Below are 24,546 nucleotides of genomic sequence, written 5' to 3'. Positions count from 1 at the left end.
GAAGTGATAGCAAGTGGGTATATATGTTATGACGTAGTAACAAGTGGATATGTGTGTGGTGAAGTGTTAGCAAGTGGGTATATATGTTATGACGTAGTAACAAGTGGATATGTGTGTGGTGAAGTGTTAGCAAGTGGGTATATGTGTGGTGAGGTATTAACAAGTGAGTATATATGTGGTGAGGTGTTAGTAACAGTGTCGACGTGCACCAGGCCGCTGCCAGGAAGTGCCACGGAGAGGAGGAGGCAGGCAGCGGAGGCCCGCATCATGACTGACATCCGCTACCTCTGCGACATGATCTGGGACTGCTCGGAGTGGCGCAGCCCCGACGGCCGAGCGGCCATAACCTTCGGCAAGCTCTTCAAGGTACGTCCTCCATCACCCACACCGTCTACACCACCGCCAGTCTTGCCCAGTTACTGTGGTGTTCATTGATAGATATATACTTTGATAGATATATGAGCAGATGACAAATATATGATAAATATAGGAATCCCTGACCCCTGAGACTAGCGTGACCCTACACTACCTAACTCTAAGCGAGGACAAGATGTACAGGTTTCGTAAGAGGAGGCAAGTGTGTGTCTCTGACGACTGCTGACCCTGATAATCAGTCCTTGACTGGGTACAAGGGTACGACCTCCAGCCAATCCAAGGCCGCACAAAACCAAACGGCCGGAACAAGGTCCTCTCTGACTATTCTAGAACTATTTTCAGACCAGTGGAAATATGGACTACTGGTAGATGGGGGCCAGGACCTGAGACTGGTTTCATACGAGATTTGGTGGTCCGAATAGCGTGATAGCTCCTAGTGAAAGAGCAGTACGGACTAGTATCTGATGGCTCTATGCCGCCAGCTGATGGCTCTATGCCGCCAGCTGATGGCTCTATGCCGCCAGCTGATGGCTCTATGCCGCCAGCTGATGGCTCTATGCCACCAGCTGATGGCTCTATGCCGCCAGCTGATGGCTCTATGCCGCCAGTGCTGAGGAGAAGGACCAAACTTCTTGTTTCTCACTTATGAGGCAAGTTATGGAGCCAGACCGCTCCTCTCCAGTGTTGCTCCTCACCAGTGTTGCTCCTCACCAGTGTTGCCCGTCTCCAGTGTTGCTCCTCACCAGTGTTGCCCGTCTCCAGTGTTGCTCCTCTCCAGTGTTGTTCCTCTCCAGTGTTGTTCCTCTCCAGTGTTGCTCCTCACCAGTGTTGCTCCTCACCAGTGTTGCCCGTCTCCAGTGTTGCTCCTCACCAGTGTTGCCCGTCTCCAGTGTTGCTCCTCTCCAGTGTTGCTCCTCACCAGTGTTGCTCCTCACCAGTGTTGCTCCTCACCAGTGTTGCTCCTCACCAGTGTTGCCCGTCTCCAGTGTTGCTCCTCTCCAGTGTTGTTCCTCTCCAGTGTTGTTCCTCTCCAGTGTTGCTCCTCTCCAGTGTTGCTCCTCACCAGTGTTGCTCCTCTCCAGTGTTGCTCCTCACCAGTGTTGCTCCTCACCAGTGTTGCTCCTCACCAGTGTTGCTCCTCACCAGTGTTGCCCGTCTCCAGTGTTGCTCCTCTCCAGTGTTGTTCCTCTCCAGTGTTGTTCCTCTCCAGTGTTGCTCCTCTCCCGTGTTGCTCCTCACCAGTGTTGCTCCTCACCAGTGTTGCTCCTCACCAGTGTTGCTCCTCACCAGTGTTGCCCGTCTCCAGTGTTGCTCCTCTCCAGTGTTGTTCCTCTCCAGTGTTGCTCCTCTCCAGTGTTGCTCCTCTCCAGTGTTGCTCCTCTCCAGTGTTGTTCCTCTCCAGTGTTGTTCCTCACCAGTGTTGCTCCTCTCCAGTGTTGCTCCTCTCCAGTGTTGCTCCTCTCCAGTGTTGTTCCTCTCCAGTGTTGCTCCTCTCCAGTGTTGCTCCTCTCCAGTGTTGTTCCTCTCCAGTGTTGCTCCTCTCCAGTGTTGCTCCTCTCCAGTGTTGCTCCTCTCCAGTGTTGTTCCTCCCCAGTGTTGCTCCTCTCCAGTGTTGTTCCTCTCCAGTGTTGTTCCTCTCCAGTGTTGCTCCTCTCCAGTGTTGCTCCTCTCCAGTGTTGTTCCTCTCCAGTGTTGCTCCTCTCCAGTGTTGTTCCTCTCCAGTGTTGCTCCTCTCCAGTGTTGTTCCTCTCCAGTGTTGCTCCTCTCCAGTGTTGTTCCTCTCCAGTGTTGCTCCTCTCCAGTGTTGTTCCTCGCCAGTGTTGCGCCTCTCCAGTGTTGTTCCTCTCCAGTGTTGCTCCTCTCCAGTGTTGTTCCTCTCCAGTGTTGCTCCTCTCCAGTGTTGTTCCTCTCCAGTGTTGCTCCTCTCCAGTGTTGCTCCTCTCCAGTGTTGTTCCTCTCCAGTGTTGTTCCTCTCCAGTGTTGTTCCTCTCCAGTGTTGTTCCTCGCCAGTGTTGCGCCTCTCCAGTGTTGTTCCTCGCCAGTGTTGCGCCTCTCCAGTGTTGCTCCTCTCCAGTGTTGCTCCTCTCCAGTGTTGCTCCTCTCCAGTGTTGTTCCTCTCCAGTGTTGTTCCTCTCCAGTGTTGTTCCTCTCCAGTGTTGTTCCTCGCCAGTGTTGCTCCTCTCCAGTGTTGTTCCTCGCCAGTGTTGCTCCTCTCCAGTGTTGCTCCTCTCCAGTGTTGCTCCTCTCCAGTGTTGCTCCTCTCCAGTGTTGTTCCTCGCCAGTGTTGCGCCTCTCCAGTGTTGCTCTTCACATATAGAGACCGGAGACACACAGGAACACTTGCCCATACTGACCACGTGGATAATGACAACATGGCAGTCATTATCATAATTATAATAACTATAATACTTAATTTGCAGCAAAATACTAACAATATTTTTATTTCCACAACTGACCGCTGACTACTGCTTGACCGCTCACTGACTATTGACCTTTGACCACTGACTGACTATTGACCTTTGACCACTGACTGACTATTGACCTTTGACCACTGACTGACTATTGACCTTTGACCACTAAACCCTTGACCTTTGCGTGACCACTGAACTCTGCTATTCAACTTTCATCCTCATTTAATCTTTCAACCCCTTACTTTAAATGACTCGTGACATCTAATAACCCTTGGCGTATAATCCCTGACCTCTATAACTCCCTGACCTGTGACGTGTGACCCTTGACCCCTGGCGTGTGACCCCTGACCTGTGACCTCTGACCTGTGACCCCTGGCGTGTGACCCCTGACCTGTGACCCCTGGCGTGTGACCTCTGACCTGTGACCCCTGGCGTGACCCCCGTGCAGCTGTACATCACCATCTCTGACAAAGTGGTGGGGATCCTGTTGAGAGCGCGCAAGCATCACTTCGTATACTTCGAGGGAGAGATGCTGTACCAGGTGACCCGTTCTTCGTCTTCACTAACCTCAGCCTAACTTACATGCTGACCTTTCTCTCTATACATGCCTCATACATATGTATATACTCACCTTCATTCTTCCCCCTCCCCCCTTCCTTTACTTCCTTTCTCTTGCATTTATTTTTCGCCTCTACTCTATATATCTTTTTCCCTCTATAATACCTATTCTCTCCTCCACTCACTCTCTCCTCTTATTCACACTCCTCTATACACACCACACTCTTCTAGTGGCTTCTATACACTCTCTCTTCTACATACTCCCTCCTCTATACACTCTTTTCTACACTCTCTTCACTATACACTCTCTCTTCTACACACACTCTCCTCACTCTTCTATATGCTTCTCCTTTACACACTTCCTCTCTTCCTGGATATCTTCGTTGTTATAACCGTTTTAATAACACTTTTGTTGTGGTTAGACTGAGGATGAGTTAAAGATACAGTAGTGTAGAGGCTTTATGAGGTAGTGGAAGCAGGGTATGAGGTGTGAGTAGAGGCTGGGTGTTGGTCTAGCCTTAGGCTAGGCTACCAGTAGCTTCTGCTGCCCCATACAGTGTTCAAGTGGTTATATCTACTTCAACCTGCCTCCAGTGTTATATGATACATCAAACACATGTTCACATCCACACACCTGGCAGTTATATACATGGTTGAGTTTAGTGAACATGAGCTGTGCGCCTCTGAGACGTCTTGTCTTCTGAACGGTGTAACAGGTGTCCTGGTAAGGAGGTAAGTACATACTACCCTACACTAGGGTAGGATAAGATGTAGGGTAGCTACCCTACACTCTTCACCCACGCCACAACTGTAACTGGGTGTGTGTGTTTCCTCTCACAATGGCCCTCAGCCTCACTGACCTCGTGTTCACACTAAGTATAGGTGTATCTGAGGCAAGGTGGCAGCCCACTAATACGGTATAACGGAATCATTGCAAGTTGCAATACGAGTTACATTAACGTCAATGATATCAAAAGATACCTTCTCTAGCAGAGGAAAACCTCGATTTCTTAGATTCAATAATCCTGGCAGTTCTCCTTCCTTCCTAGATGGGGATATATTATATCCCTGGAAAAATGACAGGCAGCTACTGGCGGGTATATTCCCTAACACCTGCATCCCCTTCAATGTTGGCGGCGGATCACAGGCAAGTAACCTCGTCCGCCAAGTGTAGAAGACTGAACCATCAAAGCATCTGTTTCAACAGCGTCAATCCCCTGGGATAAACAAGTCAAGTGTTTTCCATAGTGTTGAGTTCTTGCCTCATGGCAACAACTAGAAGCTCAGTGGGTGCCAGCTTCCTGTCGCAGCGCCTCCGCCTGGCACTATGTACCAACATTTATGTAGCAACGCTAAACTATATGAAGACTTACATAGCATCACATAGCTAACACTTGATACAAACTAAGATTCCCATCTGTAAGGATGGTTATTCATACAGAGGCATGTGATCAGTAGCCTCAACTGGTCGATTTGAATGGATAACTTCATAACCCATCCTCCTCACACGGAAATATTGCTTGCCAGCGTTTGGTCGATCTGCCTTGTGATTGTCAGCCTCGATTATCTATTGCCAGACAGAAACTTGTGTCACAGCTGCGGCACTCATCAGCAGCGGGGAAGACGGCCACATGCAGGTCCCTGGCCACATGCAGGTCCCTAGCCACTGGCAGGTCCCTGGCCACATACAGGTCCCTGGCCACAGGCAGGTCCCTGACACGTCCATCATCACGGGACACGAACACCGTCGCCAGGTGGACAATACGAGGAGGGTGTCATCATCCAAGACTAGCTCCGTCGACCGAATTGAGCGAGAGGAACTGGGCAGCGTCAGCAGGTCAAGAGGGCAGCCAACCGGGTGCTCTTGTGGCACGGGTCGAGCCCGAATCCCACAAAAATGTTCCATTCTCCCTTCACTAAGGAATGAATCAAAGGATGGAGATGGACGGAGAGAGAGAAAGAGAGAGAGAGAGAGAGAGAGAGAGAGAGAGAGAGAGAGAGAGAGAGAGAGAGAGAGAGAGAGAGAGAGAGAGAGAGAGAGAGAGAGAGAGAGAGAGAGAGAGAGAGAGAGAGAGAGAGAGAAAGAAAGGGTGAGTGAGTGAGTGAGTGAGTGAGTGAGTGTGTGTGTGTGTGTGTGAGACAGAGACACAGGTGATGAGGGAGGAGGAGGAGCACTATGCTCATCAACAGTGGTCACAGGCCAGCAGAAGTGTGGGTGCTCAGCATTACTGGTGAAGTGCAAAGATCATCGGGAGGGGGGGGGAGGGGGAGGCGGGGTGTCAAAGGTCAGCGGTGGGAGGCAGGATGGAGGTGAACACCCCCTGCAGCGTGGTCACCTCCTCCCACTACTGACGTGGGTGTGCACGGACTTCATGTACCACTGGCAGCGTCGGTGGGGGGGAAGCTGGAGGAGGGGGATTGGGGGGATGGGGTTAGGGGGTTATGTGAGGGGGTGTGGGTGTAGCCCCATTACCTCTGTGGGGTTGACTTGAGTGAATTAACTTGTCTAGGATGAGTCGCGTCTTTCACCTGAATAATACAGTTAATCATTGTACTATATGTACTATACTATACTATACATTGTACTATATACTATATGGTTCATCAAATTCAATTCGGGTCTTGCACTAGGTACACAAACTGCGAAAGTTCCCTAACTCAACACACACATCTTGTCACCCACGGGCGGAGGATAAGCACCTCTCTTACGTAACTGTCCTGACCTTGATAGAGGATATAAAAGGTGACAATGTCACCCACTAGGTCACGGGGTCATGTCACGGCTGACCCCAGGAGAGCGGCTCCTCACCTCACACCTATTTCTGTAAGACAATATTCGTCTGTTCAACGTTGAAAGCCTGACGTTTGCGGCTAGCCTCATTAACCTTTGCAAGATGACTGGTGTGGGGTGTGAGACTGTGATAGACGGGTCAGGGGGTGACCCCCACTCCCCTCTTTACGACCAGTAGGTTCCCATGGCTACATTTCTTATTTCTTTCTATATTTCTCCATAACTCTGACCTCACAATAGTGACGTCACTCTGACCTCACAATTGTGACGTCATACAAAATACAAGTATACATTACAACGTTATTGTCTTCTGGGAATAAGAATATTTTAAACCACCTTTGAAGTGGTTCCGAAGATCAGCGTTCCCCGCGGCTCTGTCTCCAACCAGACGACCTTGGTCGTCTTAACCAGGCTGTTGGACACCGCTGTTCGCAGTCGGACGTATGAATTACCTAGTTAATATTATGTGGGTTGTGTGTCTCTCATGTGCGGAGGTGGTTGTGTGGTGGGCGGCAGGTACCGGGGTGGCAAGATGCAGGTGGCCAGTGTGGAGAAAGAAGTCTTGGACACCTGTCCCTATTTTGACCAATCATAACGACCAAATTATCGGAAATTTGACAAAATAACGTGAATTAACTGGATGAATATTCACTGTGAAATGTCAGGATGTCATTCTGAAGAGTGTGATGGGGGTGTGAGGGTGGGTGTGGTGGGCGGGCGAGGGGTCGGTGGGCGGGTGGGTGTGGGGGGGGGGGTGGGCGGGTGAGGGGTGGGTGTGGGTGTGGTGGGCGAGGTGTAGAGTACTATAACGCAGCGACGTGGGCGGAGCACAAGCTGGAAATGTCAGAATGCCACCGAGTCTTACACAGCCTCGTCAGAGTACCATGTGCCCGCCTACATCTCCTGTGTCCTTCCACACCTCCTGTATCCGCCCACACCTTTTGCTGTGTCTGCTAACTCCTGCTGTGCCCACTGGCACATTCCCAATCTGCCTCACAGCCAAAAGGACCTCAGTACATACAACTCACTTTTGGCTCCCCGGAGAGCAGTGGAGCAGAGAGAAGACTCAAACGTCGTCCATCTTCCAGCCTGCTGTCCGGCCTCTTGTAGGCCTCGTCGCCATGAGCACCGCTGTAGCACGGGGCCGCACGCTACCAATCACATAAACTCTTCGGACACTGGATACTCCACCCAGTGACAGCTCAAAACATCACCAGAACTTGAATGCGACTTTCAGGTAGCGCCCCCGGGAACAACGGCAGGTTATGTATTCCCTATTGACTTCTCAGTAACACTATCTTACTATGTATTCTACTAACACGAATCACGCCAGCATGACACTTTTGACTTGGACGTGACCCCGGTAATATGCGTATTGTCAGGAATGTGACACACTCGTATAGAGACAGAAACCAATTCTTCAGGCGTGATCCAGATCAAGGCAATAGCCTCCTCCCGCATTATTCTCAGTGTTCGTTTGTGTGAATTCAGCACTAAGTCAGACAATCATCAGAAGCAGAAAGGAGAAAGAAAGTGATTACTCATTTAAACACACTTGCTTTATAATTAAATGACGCACAAGAATGACAATTAAGAAAGCTTCATTATATAGTGAAGATTATAACTTCAGAGTTATAATCAATGACAGAGCAGCCTCAGCTACGACAACTGAACTTCTTGAACAATCACGTTATTTAAATGCAATTGTCAGAATATAATAATCTTCATAAATAATCACTGGAATGATACAGCGGCCCCATTCATAGGCCACCGCTCTTAAATGCTCCAATGTCAATGGAGTAACATAAGTTTAGTGTCTGGCAGTGCACTAATTACCCTCTGTGTTCACTTCACTGGGACTACTCATTGGGCGCTGTTTGAGACCCTCCGGCTTGCTATCCAGTACAACCATTCCTCGTTCCTCTTCACTCGAGTTCTTAATAGCCTGGATAGTGCTATTAAGAACACTATCCTGCGTGTTCTGCTACGAGCTGTGCAGTCACTAGCACAGCTCGTAGCAGAGTCGTCCAACAGCGATCCGACTCTGGCACGTCACTGATTTTTAGGAAATGTTATTCTCTCGAATTCAGTTACCGGGCCCATGAGTCCTCTTGACTCTGAAGGTTTGGCTTCGTCGCACTGCGCTAAATCTTCTCCAATTATGGAGCGCCTCATGGCATTACCGCTCATGAAGGGCTTTCAGGTCGCAGTGGTATAGGGGCACTGAACTACCTCGCAGCTCCACCTAGGAGGGATTCACGTGATCCCAAAACATGCTCCGAATTTCGAGCCGATATGAACATTAGTCACTCAGGTAAACACACACATGCTGGACCCTGGGGCCTCGGCTCTACTCTGGTGAGAGGGAAACTCTTGTCTGAAGCGACGACAATACCCGTCGCCTATTTGACACCGTTGAGCCTAGGCCATTAAAAATTAACAAATCTCAGACTTTCACAATAAATACACAGCCTAACTGTCGAAATTGAATTAAAAGTTACTCTTGGTCGTTATAAATGTTTATAATTGTGTGTGTATGACTCTTGAGAGCAGGAAGATGGGTATTACCACGCTCCTCCTGCTCTTGTCTATACCAACTCTTCCTGCTGTGGCCCCCCACTACTGTGCCCGCCCACTACTGTGCCCGCCCACTACTGTGCCCGCCCACTACTGTGCCCGCCCACTACTGTGCCCGCCCACTACTGTGGCCGCCCACTACTGTGGCCCCCCACTACTGTGGCCGCCCACTACTGTGCCCGCCCACTACTGTGCCCGCCCACTACTGTGCCCGCCCACTACTGTGCCCGCCCACTACTGTGCCCGCCCACTACTGTGCCCGCCCACTACTGTGCCCGCCCACTACTGTGGCCCCCCACTACTGTGCCCGCCCACTACTGTGGCCGCCCACTACTGTGCCCGCCCACTACTGTGCCCGCCCACTACTGTGCCCGCCCACTACTGTGGCCCCCCACTACTGTGCCCGCCCACTACTGTGGCCGCCCACTACTGTGGCCCCCCACTACTGTGCCCGCCCACTACTGTGGCCGCCCACTACTGTGCCCGCCCACTACTGTGCCCGCCCACTACTGTGCCCGCCCACTACTGTGGCCGCCCACTACTGTGGCCGCCCACTACTGTGCCCGCCCACTACTGTGCCCGCCCACTACTGTGGCCCCCCACTACTGTGCCCGCCCACTACTGTGGCCGCCCACTACTGTGCCCGCCCACTACTGTGCCCGCCCACTACTGTGCCCGCCCACTACTGTGGCCGCCCACTACTGTGCCCGCCCACTACTGTGCCCGCCCACTACTGTGCCCGCCCACTACTGTGCCCGCCCACTACTGTGCCCGCCCACTACTGTGCCCGCCCACTACTGTGCCCGCCCACTACTGTGGCCCCCCACTACTGTGGCCGCCCACTACTGTGCCCGCCCACTACTGTGCCCGCCCACTACTGTGCCCGCCCACTACTGTGCCCGCCCACTACTGTGGCCCCCCACTACTGTGCCCGCCCACTACTGTGGCCGCCCACTACTGTGCCCGCCCACTACTGTGCCCGCCCACTACTGTGCCCGCCCACTACTGTGGCCGCCCACTACTGTGCCCGCCCACTACTGTGGCCGCCCACTACTGTGCCCGCCCACTACTGTGCCCGCCCACTACTGTGCCCGCCCACTCCGTCCTTAAACATGCATGAACTTGACCACATATCAGGCAATAAGGGAATTCGGCATGAAAATGATACACATTGAGGAATGTTTCGCTCTGGGAGATGCCACGCTTTCTACTGCTGCACCTTTGTACTTTCTCTCCTCCTAACCCTGATCTTTCTATTTCCTCTCTCACTTCCCACTACTTTTTTGAACCTCCCACTTTGATATCTATTTCCCATACTCCTTCCTTCCCGTGTTGCCCCTCCCCGTGTACCCCTGCACCGCCCCACGAGCACCTCGCCATGCATCACCCTATCAATACGGCCCCTATCCTCTCCGGGCGGCCGCTACACGGGACGGCCACTACACGAGGCGGCCGCTACACGGGGCGGCCACTACACGAGGCGGCCACTACACGAGGCGGCCACTACACGGGGCGGCCACTAAACGGGGCGGCCACTACACGGGGAGGCCACTACACGGGGCGGCCACTACACGGGGCGACCACTACACGGGGCGGCCGCTACACGGGGCGGCCGCTACACGGGGCGGCCGCTACACGGGGCGGCCACTACACGGGGCGGCCGCTACACGGGACGACCACTACACGGGGCGGCCACTACACGGGGCGGCCACTACACGGGGCGGCCGCTATACGGGGCCGCCGCTACACGGGGCCGCCGCTACACGGGGCGGCCGCTACACGGGGCGACCGCTGTTACCTGCACTGTACTTAATAGAGGAGAATTACAAGATGCTGCTTGGATCCTGGAAGCTCAACTTGCCGCGCTATCGTCTCCTGCAGGTGGTAGCGGGCTCTCCCCCACCTCCCACGTCTTCTCTCCCCTCCTATCCCTCTTCTCCCCACCCACACCCATCTCACCTCCCTTCCCATATCGGACCCATCCCCTACTACCCACCATTCCACCCCTACCCTCCGCCACATCGCGCCATGATCTCCTCCAACATACTCAAATCTTCACTCTGTCATGAGAGCAGTGCCAGGTCCTCACACTCTCCTGGTGCCACCAGCGTCACAGCGGCGTCACGCTCAGTGCGGGGTGTCGACGGGTGTATGGGGCGGCCCTGTGTATGTTTCAGTATAGCTGGCCAAGTGAGGAGTTCGCTAATACACACTGAGAGACCTGGAAAACACTTGAGATACTGAACACCGTTTGACAACACCCGCTTCAACACCCCACAACTCACAAGTTGGTCTACAACACCTACGACCACCGACTCACATATGTTGACATTCACGTAGAATACTTCAGTATGTGGTATGACCGGAGAAGGCTTAGTACTACTGGCATCATTCATCTTGATCGTTGTTCTCCACCACCAGGAGCAGAACATTGTTGTTCTCCATCACCAGGAGCAGAACATTGTTGTTCTCCATCACCAGGAGCAGAACATTGTTGTTCTCCACCACCAGGAGCAGAACATTGTTGTTCTCCACCACCAGGAGCAGAACATTGTTGTTCTCCACCACCAGGAGCAGAACATTGTTGTTCTCCACGACCAGGAGCAGAACATTGTTGTTCTCCATCACCAGGAGCAGAACATTGTTGTTCTCCATCACCAGGAGCAGAACATTGTTGTTCTCCACCACCAGGAGCAGAACATTGTTGTTCTCCACCACCAGGAGCAGAACATTGTTGTTCTCCACGACCAGGAGCAGAACATTGTTGTTCTCCACCACCAGGAGCAGAACATTGTTGTTCTCCATCACCAGGAGCAGAACATTGTTGTTCTCCATCACCAGGAGCAGAACATTGTTGTTCTCCACCACCAGGAGCAGAACATTGTTGTTCTCCACCACCAGGAGCAGAACATTGTTGTTCTCCACCACCAGGAGCAGAACATTGTTGTTCTCCACCACCAGGAGCAGAACATCGTTGTTCTCCACCACCAGGAGCAAAACATCGTTGTTCTCCACCACCAGGAGCAGAACATCGTTGTTCTCCACCACCAGGAGCAGAACATTGTTGTTCTCCACCACCAGGAGCAGAACATCGTTGTTCTCCACCACCAGGAGCAAAACATCGTTGTTCTCCACCACCAGGAGCAGAACATCGTTGTTCTCCACCACCAGGAGCAGAACATTGTTGTTCTCCACCACCAGGAGCAAAACATCGTTGTTCTCCACCACCAGGAGCAGAACATCGTTGTTCTCCACCACCAGGAGCAGAACATTGTTGTTCTCCACCACCAGGAGCAGAACATCGTTGTTCTCCACCACCAGGAGCAAAACATCGTTGTTCTCCACCACCAGGAGCAGAACATCGTTGTTCTCCACCACCAGGAGCAGAACATCGTTGTTCTCCACCACCAGGAGCAGAACATTGTTGTTCTCCACCACCAGGAGCAAAACATCGTTGTTCTCCACCACCAGGAGCAGAACATTGTTGTTCTCCACCACCAGGAGCAGAACATCGTTGTTCTCCACCACCAGGAGCAGAACATTGTTGTTCTCCACCACCAGGAGCAGAACATCGTTGTTCTCCACCACCAGGAGCAAAACATCGTTGTTCTCCACCACCAGGAGCAGAACATCGTTGTTCTCCACCACCAGGAGCAGAACATTGTTGTTCTCCACCACCAGGAGCAGAACATCGTTGTTCTCCACCACCAGGAGCAAAACATCGTTGTTCTCCACCACCAGGAGCAGAACATCGTTGTTCTCCACCACCAGGAGCAGAACATCGTTGTTCTCCACCACCAGGAGCAGAACATCGTTGTTCTCCACCACCAGGAGCAAAACATCGTTGTTCTCCACCACCAGGAGCAGAACATTGTTGTTCTCCACCACCAGGAGAAAGAAAATATCAATTATAAAAAACCATAAAAATCGAGAATTACGAACGTAAACAATAGCTTGTTAAAATCACATGAATTCCGGAGAAGGAAATTTCAAGGTAAGCTGAACAGCTTCTCTGTCCTCATTGACTTCGGGCGCGTAAAGCCTCACGAGAACGGCTAAGAATACGACACTTTCATCAATACACATAACATAGTATCGGGAAAATGCATTCAAATAAAAAGTAGGTAAAATCTAATGATGGAAAAAAAGAGTATCGAATAAGACATTTTCGTTATGGGTCATCAAGGGAAGGATCCAACGAGGTCCCAAGATAACCGTTGACTTAAGATAACCCAAGATGACCCAAGATGGCCACGTCGTTATAACTCTCGTTACCGGTAACACATTCTGGTGTAATTAACACCAACACAAATATAACTAACGACTCCGCTTCCTAACTAAACCAAACCACTTTATACATCTCCACGGTTTAGAGATTTTAGAGTTAAAATATTTCAGTGGTTGGAATACACGAGGAAGATATTGGTATGAATGGTCAAATATTCTGCAGTATAATAATCTCCTCATGAACAAGCAGGAAAGCTGAGAGCTCAAAGTAAAAATGAATGTGGTTCTGGGAAAATTGCTACAGCAACGTTAGATTAGAAAGGCTGACTCCAAATCCAACTCTAGAATCATATTGAAATGCAACAGTTAAAACAGAGATACAGTCTTTATGGAAAGAGATATACTCAAATCTATACTATAAAAATGTCTGTTTGTTTGTCCAAATTTGGAGACCAGACGCTTGGGGTTGGTCTCAGCCAAATCTGCAAGGGTGAATGGTCTGGGGCAAGGGACGGACCAGGGACACAACTGAACTCTACAGGCTTCTGCGCAGTTGTAGTTCCCCACAGGATAACCTCCACGTATTCAATTCTCTAGCAATTCTCACCTACCGTGAAAATTGCTTAGAGATTGCATGTAAAAATGTATATCGATGTTAAATCAGTGACTTTCAGAGCCAAAAACAACACTACTCAACTTCCTCCAGTTAGTTGAATTCGAAAGTAGTCACTATAATGTAAATTATTACTCACCTCCTCGGTAAACTCCAGTAAACCATAAATAGAGCAGAAGGACCAATTACTAAGAAATCCTCATTCTGTATGTGATAATGGCCATCTCCCCAGTATTTAATATGCTCAAACTAAGATCCTCCACCCAGGAGACAATCTTGGGTTAAATTAGATACATCTCCACCAGCTCGGGGTGTCCATTCAGGCTCGAACCCTCCAGCAAGGGGAGTCGAGCTAAAGGGCAAAGTCCTCCGTAGTCCAGCAGCATTGAACTGATTGTCCCGACCAGATTCTGCAAAAGATACACGTAACTTGTCTCACATTACACGAGCCTCGGGGGAGAGTAGCACCTTCGTTAAGTGTAGAGAGAGAGAGGAGTTATGTCCATGTGAGAAGGTCGGGTTGGATGTCTCAAAACGGTATAACAAATGTTTGTGATCATGTCATCCCTGTAGTGAGTCACCCAGCTATGAGCCCAACAAGAGAAGGTATAGTTGCTTCAGGACCACGAGGCGTAAGACAGGAGTAGAAGTTGGACGCGATTGGGGAGCCTGGATGGGACGCTGGAGGGTACCGACCCCTCCAATACCTGCTTGATGCCAGCCAGGTCTGACCAGCCAGGTCTGACCAGCCAGGTCTGACCAGCCAGGTCTGACCAGCCAGGCCTGATTCCTGACTTTTGACCAGCAAAAGTACTTCATAAGCTTCACTCTTCTGTCCTCAGAGTCATGAAAAGTGGCTCAACGCTTTCCCCTCCCTCACTCCACGGCGCCGTCACCAGGTGTGGGAGGGGTGACGGTGGGGGAGGTGTGGGAGGGGTGACGGTGGGTGAGATGTGGGAGGGGTGATGGTGGGTGACGGTGGATGTGGTGTGGGAGGGGGTGACGGTGGGTGAGGTGTGGGAGGGGTGATGCCGAGGAGGCCGCAGAGAAAGAGAGCGAGAGAGAGAGGCAAGAGAAAGAGGTGTGGTGAGCCCCAGGTCCCTTAGCCTTTCCTCGTAGCTCAGACTCCTCGGCTCAAGAACGAGTCTTGTCGCATACCTTTGGACTATTTCCACGTTGTTCTATGCCTTTTCATGTGAATGATGCCATGCCTTTTAAGCACTCTCAGGGAGCTCAGCCTCCTGCTTGTAGAGTACTTACAGTAACGATGCGGACCATCGTACAGATATTGACGTAAAGGATAATTAGAAAGTAGAATTTGCTACTATTCAATTTGGACAAACTGGAAGAGGTTTTGTATTTGTGTTGCTCATAAAAGCCAACATAACCAGCCTAGGTCTAATATACGCTATATGAGGCCTAATATAGTACCTATGTGTGCTATACCAGGCCAGGTAATGGACGACAGAGCCAGAGTACATGGGGGAAGTGTGCGAAATCTCGGTTCGGCTTCGGTGGAAGCCTCTGGAATCCTCGAGGGTTCAAACCCCAGGTTACAATTCTTTTGACCTTGTCGTGGCCAAGTCGTTTAGAGCGTGTGTCTGGGAACACCCAGCGCACAGGTTCGTATCCTCATCAACGCTCCTGTTGAGTCTCTCATTGATATATGACGATCCTGTGATTTATCTGTGTATGGTTAAGTGGAGTCTTAGCGATAGTGAGGCTTATCTAATGTGGGATAGCACCCCCTCCCCCCATCACCCCCCCCCAAGGAGGACCCAAGTGTCCCAGCCAGACGGACCCCAACTCCCAGTTCGACCCCCGGGTACACACAAACTAACTAGGTCACGAGACCACCCCTTCCATCAGCCCCGCCGGCAGCAGACGCGGTTGGGGAGGGGGGAGGAGTCATGGAGGGGGGGAATGGGCTAGGGAGAGGTGGGGCGGGGCCAGGGAAGGGGAGGGGGTCTGGGAGGAGGTAGGGAGAGACCCGGTGGGGAGGGGCTTGCAGGCCAGGAGCGAGGGGGGCGGGCCCTCAAATGTGAACCTGCCCTCAAGGGCGTCTCACTGCTCAACACGCCCGCCCTCCACCTAGTCCTCACTCTTTAAGGCAACCTCACACCCCTCATATGGCTCTCTCACATAACTCCCCTCTCACTACACCCAGCCCCCTCACTACACCCAGCCCCTCACTACACCCAGCCCCTCACTACACCCAGCCCCTCACTACACCCAGCCCCTCACATACACCCAGCCCCTCACATACACCCAGCCCCTCACTACACCCAGCCCCTCACATACACCCAGCCCCTCACTACACTCAGCCCCTCACATACACCCAGCCCCTCACATACACCCAGCCCCTCACATACACCCAGCCCCTCACTACACCCAGCCCCTTCACTACACCCAGCCCCTCACTACACCCAGCCCCCTCACTACACCCAGCCCCTCACATACACTCAGCCCCTCACATACACCCAGCCCCTCACTACACCCAGCACCCTCACATACACCCAGCCCCTCACTACACCCAGCCCCTCACTACACCCAGCCCCTCACTACACCCAGCCCCCTCACTACACTCAGCCCCCTCACTACACCCAGCCCCTCACTACACCCAGCCCCTCACTACACTCAGCCCCTCACTACACCCAGCCCCTCACTACACCCAGCCCCCTCACTACACTCAGCCCCCTCACTACACCCAGCCCCTCACTACACCCAGCCCCTCACTACACTCAGCCCCTCACTACACCCAGCCCCTCACTACACCCAGCCCCCTCACTACACTCAGCCCCCTCACATACACCCAGCCCCTCACTACACCCAGCCCCTCACTACACCCAGCCCCCTCACTACACCCAGCTCCTCACTACACCCAGCCCCTCACATACACCCAGCCCCCTCACTACACCCAGCCCCTCACTACACCCAGCCCCTCACTACACCCAGCCCCTCACATACACCCAGCCCCTCACTACACCCAGCCCCTCGCATACACCCAGCCCCTCACATACACCCAGCCCCCTCACTACACTCAGCCCCTCACTACACCCAGCCCCTCACTACACCCAGCCCCTCACTACACCCAGCCCCTCACTACACCCAGCCCCTCACGTACACCCAGCCCCTCACTACACCCAGCCCCCTCACTACACCCAGCCCCCTCACTACACCCAGCCCCTCACTACACCCAGCCCCTCACTACACCCAGCCCCTCACTACACCCAGCCCCTCACTACACCCAGCCCCTCACTACACCCAGCCCCTCACATACACCCAGCCCCTCACGTACACCCAGCCCCTCACTACACCCAGCCCCTCACTACACCCAGCCCCTCACTACACCCAGCCCCCTCATATACAAATGTGAGGGGCGGTGTACCTGCAGATTTAAGCTACCAATAAGCCTCACCTTTCAGCCATCAGTTGTTCAATGCTGTGACTTTCAAGTTTTCGTAATCATGATTACATTTAAAACTGTATCGAATTGCCTCAACAACTTAATTACGATTTATAAAGTTAAGAAGTTCCAACTGACATCTCATTGTCTCCAGTTTCAAATTCCGTTCCCTCATTTTACACCTCCTAACTTTAACAATTGTTTCTCCGTCTACTTAGTCAATTGCCTTTAGAATTCTGTACGTCGTTATTTCTAAATTAATCTTTCTTTTCTGTAGCGTTGGAAGGTCCCCAAGTTATTCTTCATATCTCAGTCCCCTTACCCCAGAAACTTGCCTCCTTACATATCACTGAACCTTTTATTGTTATGTTTAGCATTTTATTAGATAGAGGGTTCCATGCCGGGGCAGCATGCTCAAGAACAGGTATCACAAATGTGCCTCTGGTGTTAGATTTAAAATTGTCTATTCCTAAGCCTTCCTCCTTATCAAAAGTGGGAAGCTGCCTACCCTTCATATCCATCTCTGGAGATGGTCTAGTTCATCTTGCAATGCATTACAGCCGTTCTCCTTTCTGATCCTTCTCATTAATTTACCAGTGTCGGCAAACATTGTTATGACTGAGCTTACTCTTCCGTTAGAGTGATTAACTATATTAGGAACAGGACGGGAACGAGTACCGGCCCTTGAGGCACTCCGCTCATTACCTTCCTACTCTGACATCTCCCTTCTTACTATGACTCAACCTCGTTCCTGAAAGGTACGCCTTCATCCAACTTATGCCCAACCACTTGGGGTGGACGGTAGAGCGACGGTTTCGCTTCATGCAGGTCTGCGTTCAATCCCCGACCGTCCAAGTGGTTGAGCACCATTCCTTCCCCCCGTCCCATCCCAAATCCTTATCCTGATCCCTTCCAAGTGCTAAATAGTCGTAATGACTTGGCGCTTTCCCCTGATAAGTCCTTCCTTCCTTCCTTCATCCAACTTAGTGTTCTTCCTGACACACCAGCCTGCTCCTTGTTGTTTGCCTAGGACTCTCTTGTGAAGAACAGTGTCAGAAGCGTTCTGCCAATCGAGGAAAATGCAGTCTGCACAACCCTCTCTCTCCTTTCTTTGCTGTATTTTTGTCGTAGAATTTCGATATGATAGTCAAGAAAAATTTCCCATGCTGAATCAATGTTGATGCTTGGAAATAAAATGCATATCTTCTAAGTGTTCTACGGACTCCTAATAGGTTTATAATATCTTACAGAGGAGACTTGTTAATGATAACGTGTGTGGTCCAAGTCCCCGAGAGTGGTTCAAGTCCTTGTGTGTACTCACACAAGAGTCCAGCCCCACTGTGTAGCCTGGGTGTTCATGCCTGGTCCTTATATCCCTTCATGAACCAAGTTTCAGGTGACCCTAATCTTTTGTGTGGCGCCAGTCGTTAAGTATGAATCTAATTCTTAAGTGTGACTTCAGTCTCACATTGTGTCTCTTGTCCCCACATTAGACCCTAATAATGATGTGTTACCCCAACCTCCAAGGGTGACCTTTGTACTCCTGTGTTACTCCAGCCTCCAAGGGTGACCTTTGTACTCCTGTGTTACTCCAGCCTCCAAGGGTAGGACACCCCATTCCCTAACCTGGATATCCCATTCCCAAAGTGGGACGATCATTTCCCAATTGGGCCAAAGTGCACCCAGGTTGGCTCCAAACTCTGGTCAGTAACAGAAGTGTTTTGGTAACAGCGCCGCTGAAAGGGAAATTCCCCTGCCACACAGGCCACCCACGCATCAGTGTTGCCAACCCTCCTCTTAGGAAAACATTTATCCCTATTATAAAGTAAAGATGGTAAACAATCATATCTACACATTTTTGTTGAACGTTTCTAGATTGTCAACATTCCGTGTACACAAACAAGAACTCATAGATGTGTGGTGTAAAGGTGGCGTTATTGACTGCATGAGAAGTGTTGCATGAGGCGTGGGAGCGTCAAGGAATACGGTGGCCGTGGTAATGCTGCAGCTAACCTGAACAGAACCGCATCATCGATACAGGAGCATTCGGACGGGTGTCAGCGGCGGGTGGAGGGAGGCTAGCCTGCACCACCCGCACTGCTCACCTCTGCCACCGTCTGCCACCAATGGCTGCCCCTCAGGTCCCTCCACGGCCACTCCAAGACCTCAGCATCTACAGATCAGCTAGTCTCTCCTGCCACCTGGCGGAGTATGAGGATGGCCCACCGATTCGGAGACCGTGGCACCGTACGGCAGAATATTTTTGGCAGAAGTAGGGCGGCGCCATCTCGGTAGACAAGCCAGTCCGGGAGGGGAGGTCTTGCCTATCGTCCGTTGCTAATGGACTAATTTTAAGTCAGGTTAGAGGGCGCGGACGTCGATACGAGCCGCCCGCCCGCCCCCAACACCCCGCTCATCGTTTAATTTCCTGCTAGCACGTGCTAATGGTCTTGGGTATATGGGCTACCCGCATCCCTGGGACAAGCGATGACACCACGGCTGTTACTCCTCTTATTGCTGGGACCAGTAAGCTTAATTTAAGCCGTAAAAATATTTTCAGTTTAAGAGGCCATAGGCGGACTCTTGCGTCACTCGTAGCACAATGGGAGAGTACAGTGATGTAACGTTAGTAACTGTTATTCTCACTGCTAATAAAGTTCTTGATGCTTCTAATGTCTCTCTCTTACTGGCACTATTAATCAAACTACTACTGGCACTGTTTATCTATCTACTACTGGCACTGTTTATCTATCTACTACTGGCACTGTTCATCTATCTACTACTGGCACTGTTTATCTATCTACTACTAGCACTGTTTATCTATCTACTACTGGCACTGTTTATCTATCTACTACTGGCACTGTTTATCTATCTACTACTGGCACTGTTTATCTATCGACTACTGGCACCTTTAACCCCTCTACTAATGTCACTCTTAGTTTCTCTACCACTGACACTCTTAATCTCTACTACTATCACGGTTAATCCATCTGCTACTGTACTGTAAGTCTCTACTACTGGCACCTGATACTACCACTATACTGTTTACTGTTAGGTGAACAGAGGCATGAGGTGTAAAGAAACGTTCCCAAACCTTTCGTCCTACTCTGGAATCAAACATAGGACTCTTAGTTATGAGACGACTGCGCTAATGTCTTAGCCAGTATTGCTAAAGATGTCGCAAAGAAAGGTTAAGAGATTACTGACGTTTGACACTATGATCAGATAAGTCATTTGAAAAAAAAATAATTAAAAAAACAGAATTAAGGTCGGTACTAGAAAACCATCCATCAAAATAAATTAAAAATCACGATTATATTCAATAAATCGCTTTAAATAACCCGGTTCCTTAAGTATATTTCATAACATTAATGAATAAAGGGAGAACCATATTGAGTAATTTAAGCTCAAGGAAACACGCCACACAACGAACCAAAAGCTTACAAGAACTCACACAAGACTTTGTAAATGTCAGCAATATCGGTGTACTGTTCTGTGTGTCAAATAAATCTTAGGAAAATTTCCAATTTCAAGTTCATTTTTAATAACAAGCCTAAAGCAGATGGAGCAAAAAGATGTTTTCATACCGGGATGGAGCCGAGGTACTGCACAGTAAACCAATATAGTATTCAAATCACACAAAAACCTTTAATACACAATATAACATCGAGACGGACACAGTAAAGAATTTTGACTCAAGTTTTATTAATCTTTAACTAAATTAAATGTTTACGATTTCTATACATTAACATAAATTATATATAAGGACGTCCTCATCATTTTCTTCCTCCCCCATAATGAGTTGGAGCCGTCCCATCATTACATCCATGTCCAGCACCTGAGCACGTGCATGAGGTGCCACTCCACCCCAGCACTGCTGTGTTGTGACCTGACAGCTGAGTGGACAGCGCTCGGGATTCGTAGTCCTGTGGTTCGGTGATCGATCCCCGGCGATAGCGGAAACAAATGGGCAGAGTTTCTTTCACCCTGATGTTCGCGTTACCTAGTAGTAAATAAGCACCTGGGAATTAGACAGCTGCTACGGGCTGCTTCCTGTGTGTGTGTATTCACCTAGTTGCGTTTGCGGGGGTTGAGCTTTGCTCTTTCGGCCCACCTCTCAACTGTCAATCAACTGTTTACTAACTACTTTTTTTTCTTTTTTTTCCCCACACCACACACACACACACACCAGGAAGCAGCCCGTGACAGCTAACTAACTCCAAGGTGCCTATTTACTGCTAGGTAACAGGGGCATTCAGGGTGAAAGAAACTTCGCCCATTTGTTTCTGCTTGGTGCGGGAATCGAACCCGCGCCACAGAATTACGAGTCCTGCGCGCTATCTACCAGGCTACCATGTGTTTAGGCTGTGTGTGTGTGCGTGTGTGTGTGCGTGTGCGTGTGCGTGTGCGTGTGCGTGTGCGTGTGTGTGTGTGTGTGTGTGTGTGTGTGTCATAGTAGTTGTTGCAGCCTCTCACATAAAACAACAAACCGGCAGTAACCCCTTGTGCTTCTCTTCTTCCCAGCGCCGTGACGACGACAAAGTGATCGAGCTGACCCGCTCCATCAACACCATCCGCGCCAGGTTCGGCAAGAAGCCCGTGGCGTCGGGAGGCGGGGAGGTTGAGCCCTGGGGCGAAACACAAGACGATGACGATGACGATGACGAAGACGACGACAACCTGCCCCCCGGTGCTATCTCCAGGAGGAACTCAACGCCAGGAGGAATCCCGACAAGTTCCATTTCATCACTAACCACCAGAAGGCATTCCATGCCACACACTACGAGGTCGCTATTGGGCTCTCGGGAAAGAATAATTTCCAGAACCACGACAGAAGAAAAGGAAGACGAAGTTCAGGAAGAATATGAACAAGCTGCTTCGGCTTCAGATCCAGAAACAATCAATAATAGTGCTGATCCTCTACCAGCTGATGACGAGCTTCGTGATGATATAGAGAGGAAATGTAATCTCTTAGACGCTGAAGAACAACATACAAGAGTATGCAAGTCCAGGTCGGCGAATCCCTTAGTAATGGATACCATAATGGAGAATATCGCCCGTCCTGTAGACGGGGAGAGAGGGGGCAGCAGCGAGCTCAGGCTAACGACACAGATGAATACTACTCGTGAAATAGAGGAAGATAATTCGGCAGGAGAGGAAGTTGCCGAAGAATGTTAAGAGGCGACTACGGGACCAGCGATGACATGGTTGCTACAGAACACACCTGAATAACAAGTCGCATTGCAAACATCGCAGTCATTTATACGTAGTATCACGAGCTCCATGTTAACACTATAGCCTTGCTTAGTCCATATATAGCAACTAGAGTGCTTAACTGCATTGGTAGGTGCTCATGGCAGTGGCTGCATTGTTGCATATAAAAGCCTACGGCTAGCCTGTATTACCACTAGATATTTTCGATAAATACGTTTCAAGCTTATGTAATACTTACTCTATTTTTGGTATGGCTTCAAAGATCATGATTAGCGTATTAGTTGAATGCAAAACATATTTATTCCATAATTATATACCTGATAAGTTATAAAATGTTACATTTGATAAACATCGATAATAATAATGAGTCGTTATATATATATATATATATATATATATATATATATATATATATATATATATATATATATATATATATATATAAGGAAAGGGAGTCATTATATATTTATATAGAACTGTAGGCAGTGGTGTGAGACTACACTTGGTTATTAACCTTGGCTAATATGTACACTAACATCAATGTTGCACATCCGGGTGGTGCTGCCACCCACAGGTATTCAGCTAAGCACAGAGAACTTGGTCACGAGTAAAATATTGTTCCCAAAAATACTACTACAAAAAACTAGCAGCAATGCTACTAGTTGTTATGAAGACTCTGGGTTCTAAGCTACTCGGAACAACAAGAGACCCTTGAGCAGCCAGCTTCCGTTTTCAGCGCCTCAGCGTGGCTGTACAGAGGAGACGCACACTTCACCCATGGGTCCTGGCCGTTAGCTGAGGAGCTTGAGGAACGTCACAGTCTGCGACAACTAACTTTGTACCTTGTATGTAACCAGTGTTGTAACCCACTTTGTGTATTTTGTGTAATAAACTTTAAATTCTTCTTTTTTAAATCCATACATTAATATAGAGAGGAGTGCTGGAGGACAACACACTCCGTGTCTCGTGTGTCTCATAAGAGTGGAGACAATGTCCAGAGATAGAGGCTAGAAGCTAGGGGGGGATAGGAGGATAGCCTCATCCAAATATGCAGGGGAATGGCCTGGAGAACGAGGTCATAGGCTAGCCAGAGTAGGCCTAAGTTAAATGCTTTAATAAATATTTACATTTATAAATACTCCCATGAGATTGTGACAGAGTCAAGTGTGAAATATATGGAGTGTTTTCCTGAAGTTTTTAGTGATGGTAGTAATATATATCCTGACCCATACAGTTGTTCCAGTGCTTCTTAATAATACATTTTCAGAGAGAAGGGGAGAGGGGTGAAGCAGGGAGGATGGGGGGGAGAGGTGATGGATGAGTGGAGGGACGAGGGGGGGACCAAGGGGATAGGGACGAAGGGGGGCCCAGGGGATAGGGACGAGGGGGGGTCCAAGGGGATAAGGACTAGGGGGGTGTCAAGATTAGGGAGGGGGAACTATAATGGATAGTGAGACCCTTCAAATCCAGTGATACACTCACACTACTGATACTATTCTAATTACATCCGTTTCTCCGTCTTGAGTAATGTTTAGTACTCACTTCCCCTTTCACAGTAGGAAGGCTTTCTGAAATAGAGGGAATACAGAGAGCATATATAAGCTCGCACAAACATAATACAGCACCTATATTATAGAGACACTCTCTCAAAGCTCTTAAAATATTCTCTCTAGGAAGGAGACGAGAGAAATGAATGAACTATCATGAGAAAGCGCCAAGCCGTTATGACTATAGCACTGGGAAGGGGTCAGGATAAGGATTTGGGATGGGACGGGGGGGGGGAAAAGATGGTGCCCAACCACTTGGAAGGTCGGGGAGGTATCACGTAATCTATATGGTTATTCAGTACCCTCCCAACAAACACAAGAAACATGGCCGGAACAAAAGTGGACGCGTTTAAGAGAAATATGTTACTGCTAGACGTGCAGGGATCATGTGGATATATGGGCGTACGGGCCGCTTCAAGCCTGTTGAAACACGTTATCACAGGAAAAGTCTGGCCCCAGGCCGGGCCTGGGAGTAGAAGTAGTCCCAGAACACACTCCAGATAACTGAGATAAGGCAGTGACTTAAGTGTTTCGAGTCTCGACCACACTGAGGGGAGTAGAGTGTAGTGTGGTCTTCTGGACTTAGTACAGGATGATCCTCCTCTCACCCGCATCTTATATTAAATTATGACTAAACCATTCGAAGATTTGTTCACATCAAAACCATAATTTCAAAAGATACTAAGTCCATATTGTATAAGATGTTGCAAAACATTGAAAGATTATTCATCTCTGTCTTTCAACCAGAAATACCAACACCGCCACCGATCTCAGCACTGAATGCGGGACAACACACACATCAATGTTCCTCTCAACACCTTTCAGCA

The 24,546-nt window shown here is 49.9% G+C and overlaps 1 protein-coding gene and 1 long non-coding RNA gene across 2 annotated transcripts in view; one reads left to right on the top strand and one right to left on the bottom strand.

Annotated features, from left to right (window-relative positions):
- LOC123760643 (uncharacterized) overlaps positions 1 to 23,076 on the top strand; it is a 40,989-nt gene extending 17,913 nt beyond the window's left edge. The window contains exons 3-5 of the mRNA XM_045746391.2: positions 213 to 366; positions 3,235 to 3,327; positions 21,483 to 23,076. Of these exons, the coding sequence (XP_045602347.2) occupies positions 213 to 366; positions 3,235 to 3,327; positions 21,483 to 22,136 (901 nt within the window). The 3' untranslated portion in view covers positions 22,137 to 23,076. The remainder of the gene's footprint in view (positions 1 to 212; positions 367 to 3,234; positions 3,328 to 21,482) is intronic.
- The window catches only part of LOC138367023 (uncharacterized), a 102,949-nt gene that overhangs the window by 24,955 nt on the left and 53,448 nt on the right, over positions 1 to 24,546 (bottom strand). The window lies entirely within an intron of this gene.

The sequence above is a fragment of the Procambarus clarkii genome, chromosome 21 (genome assembly GCF_040958095.1).
Source record: "Procambarus clarkii isolate CNS0578487 chromosome 21, FALCON_Pclarkii_2.0, whole genome shotgun sequence".
In the NCBI taxonomy this organism is placed as follows: Eukaryota; Metazoa; Arthropoda; class Malacostraca; order Decapoda; family Cambaridae; genus Procambarus; species Procambarus clarkii.
The sequence above is the reverse complement of the archived record's forward strand: the minus strand, read 5'-3'. Positions and strand labels throughout refer to the sequence as shown.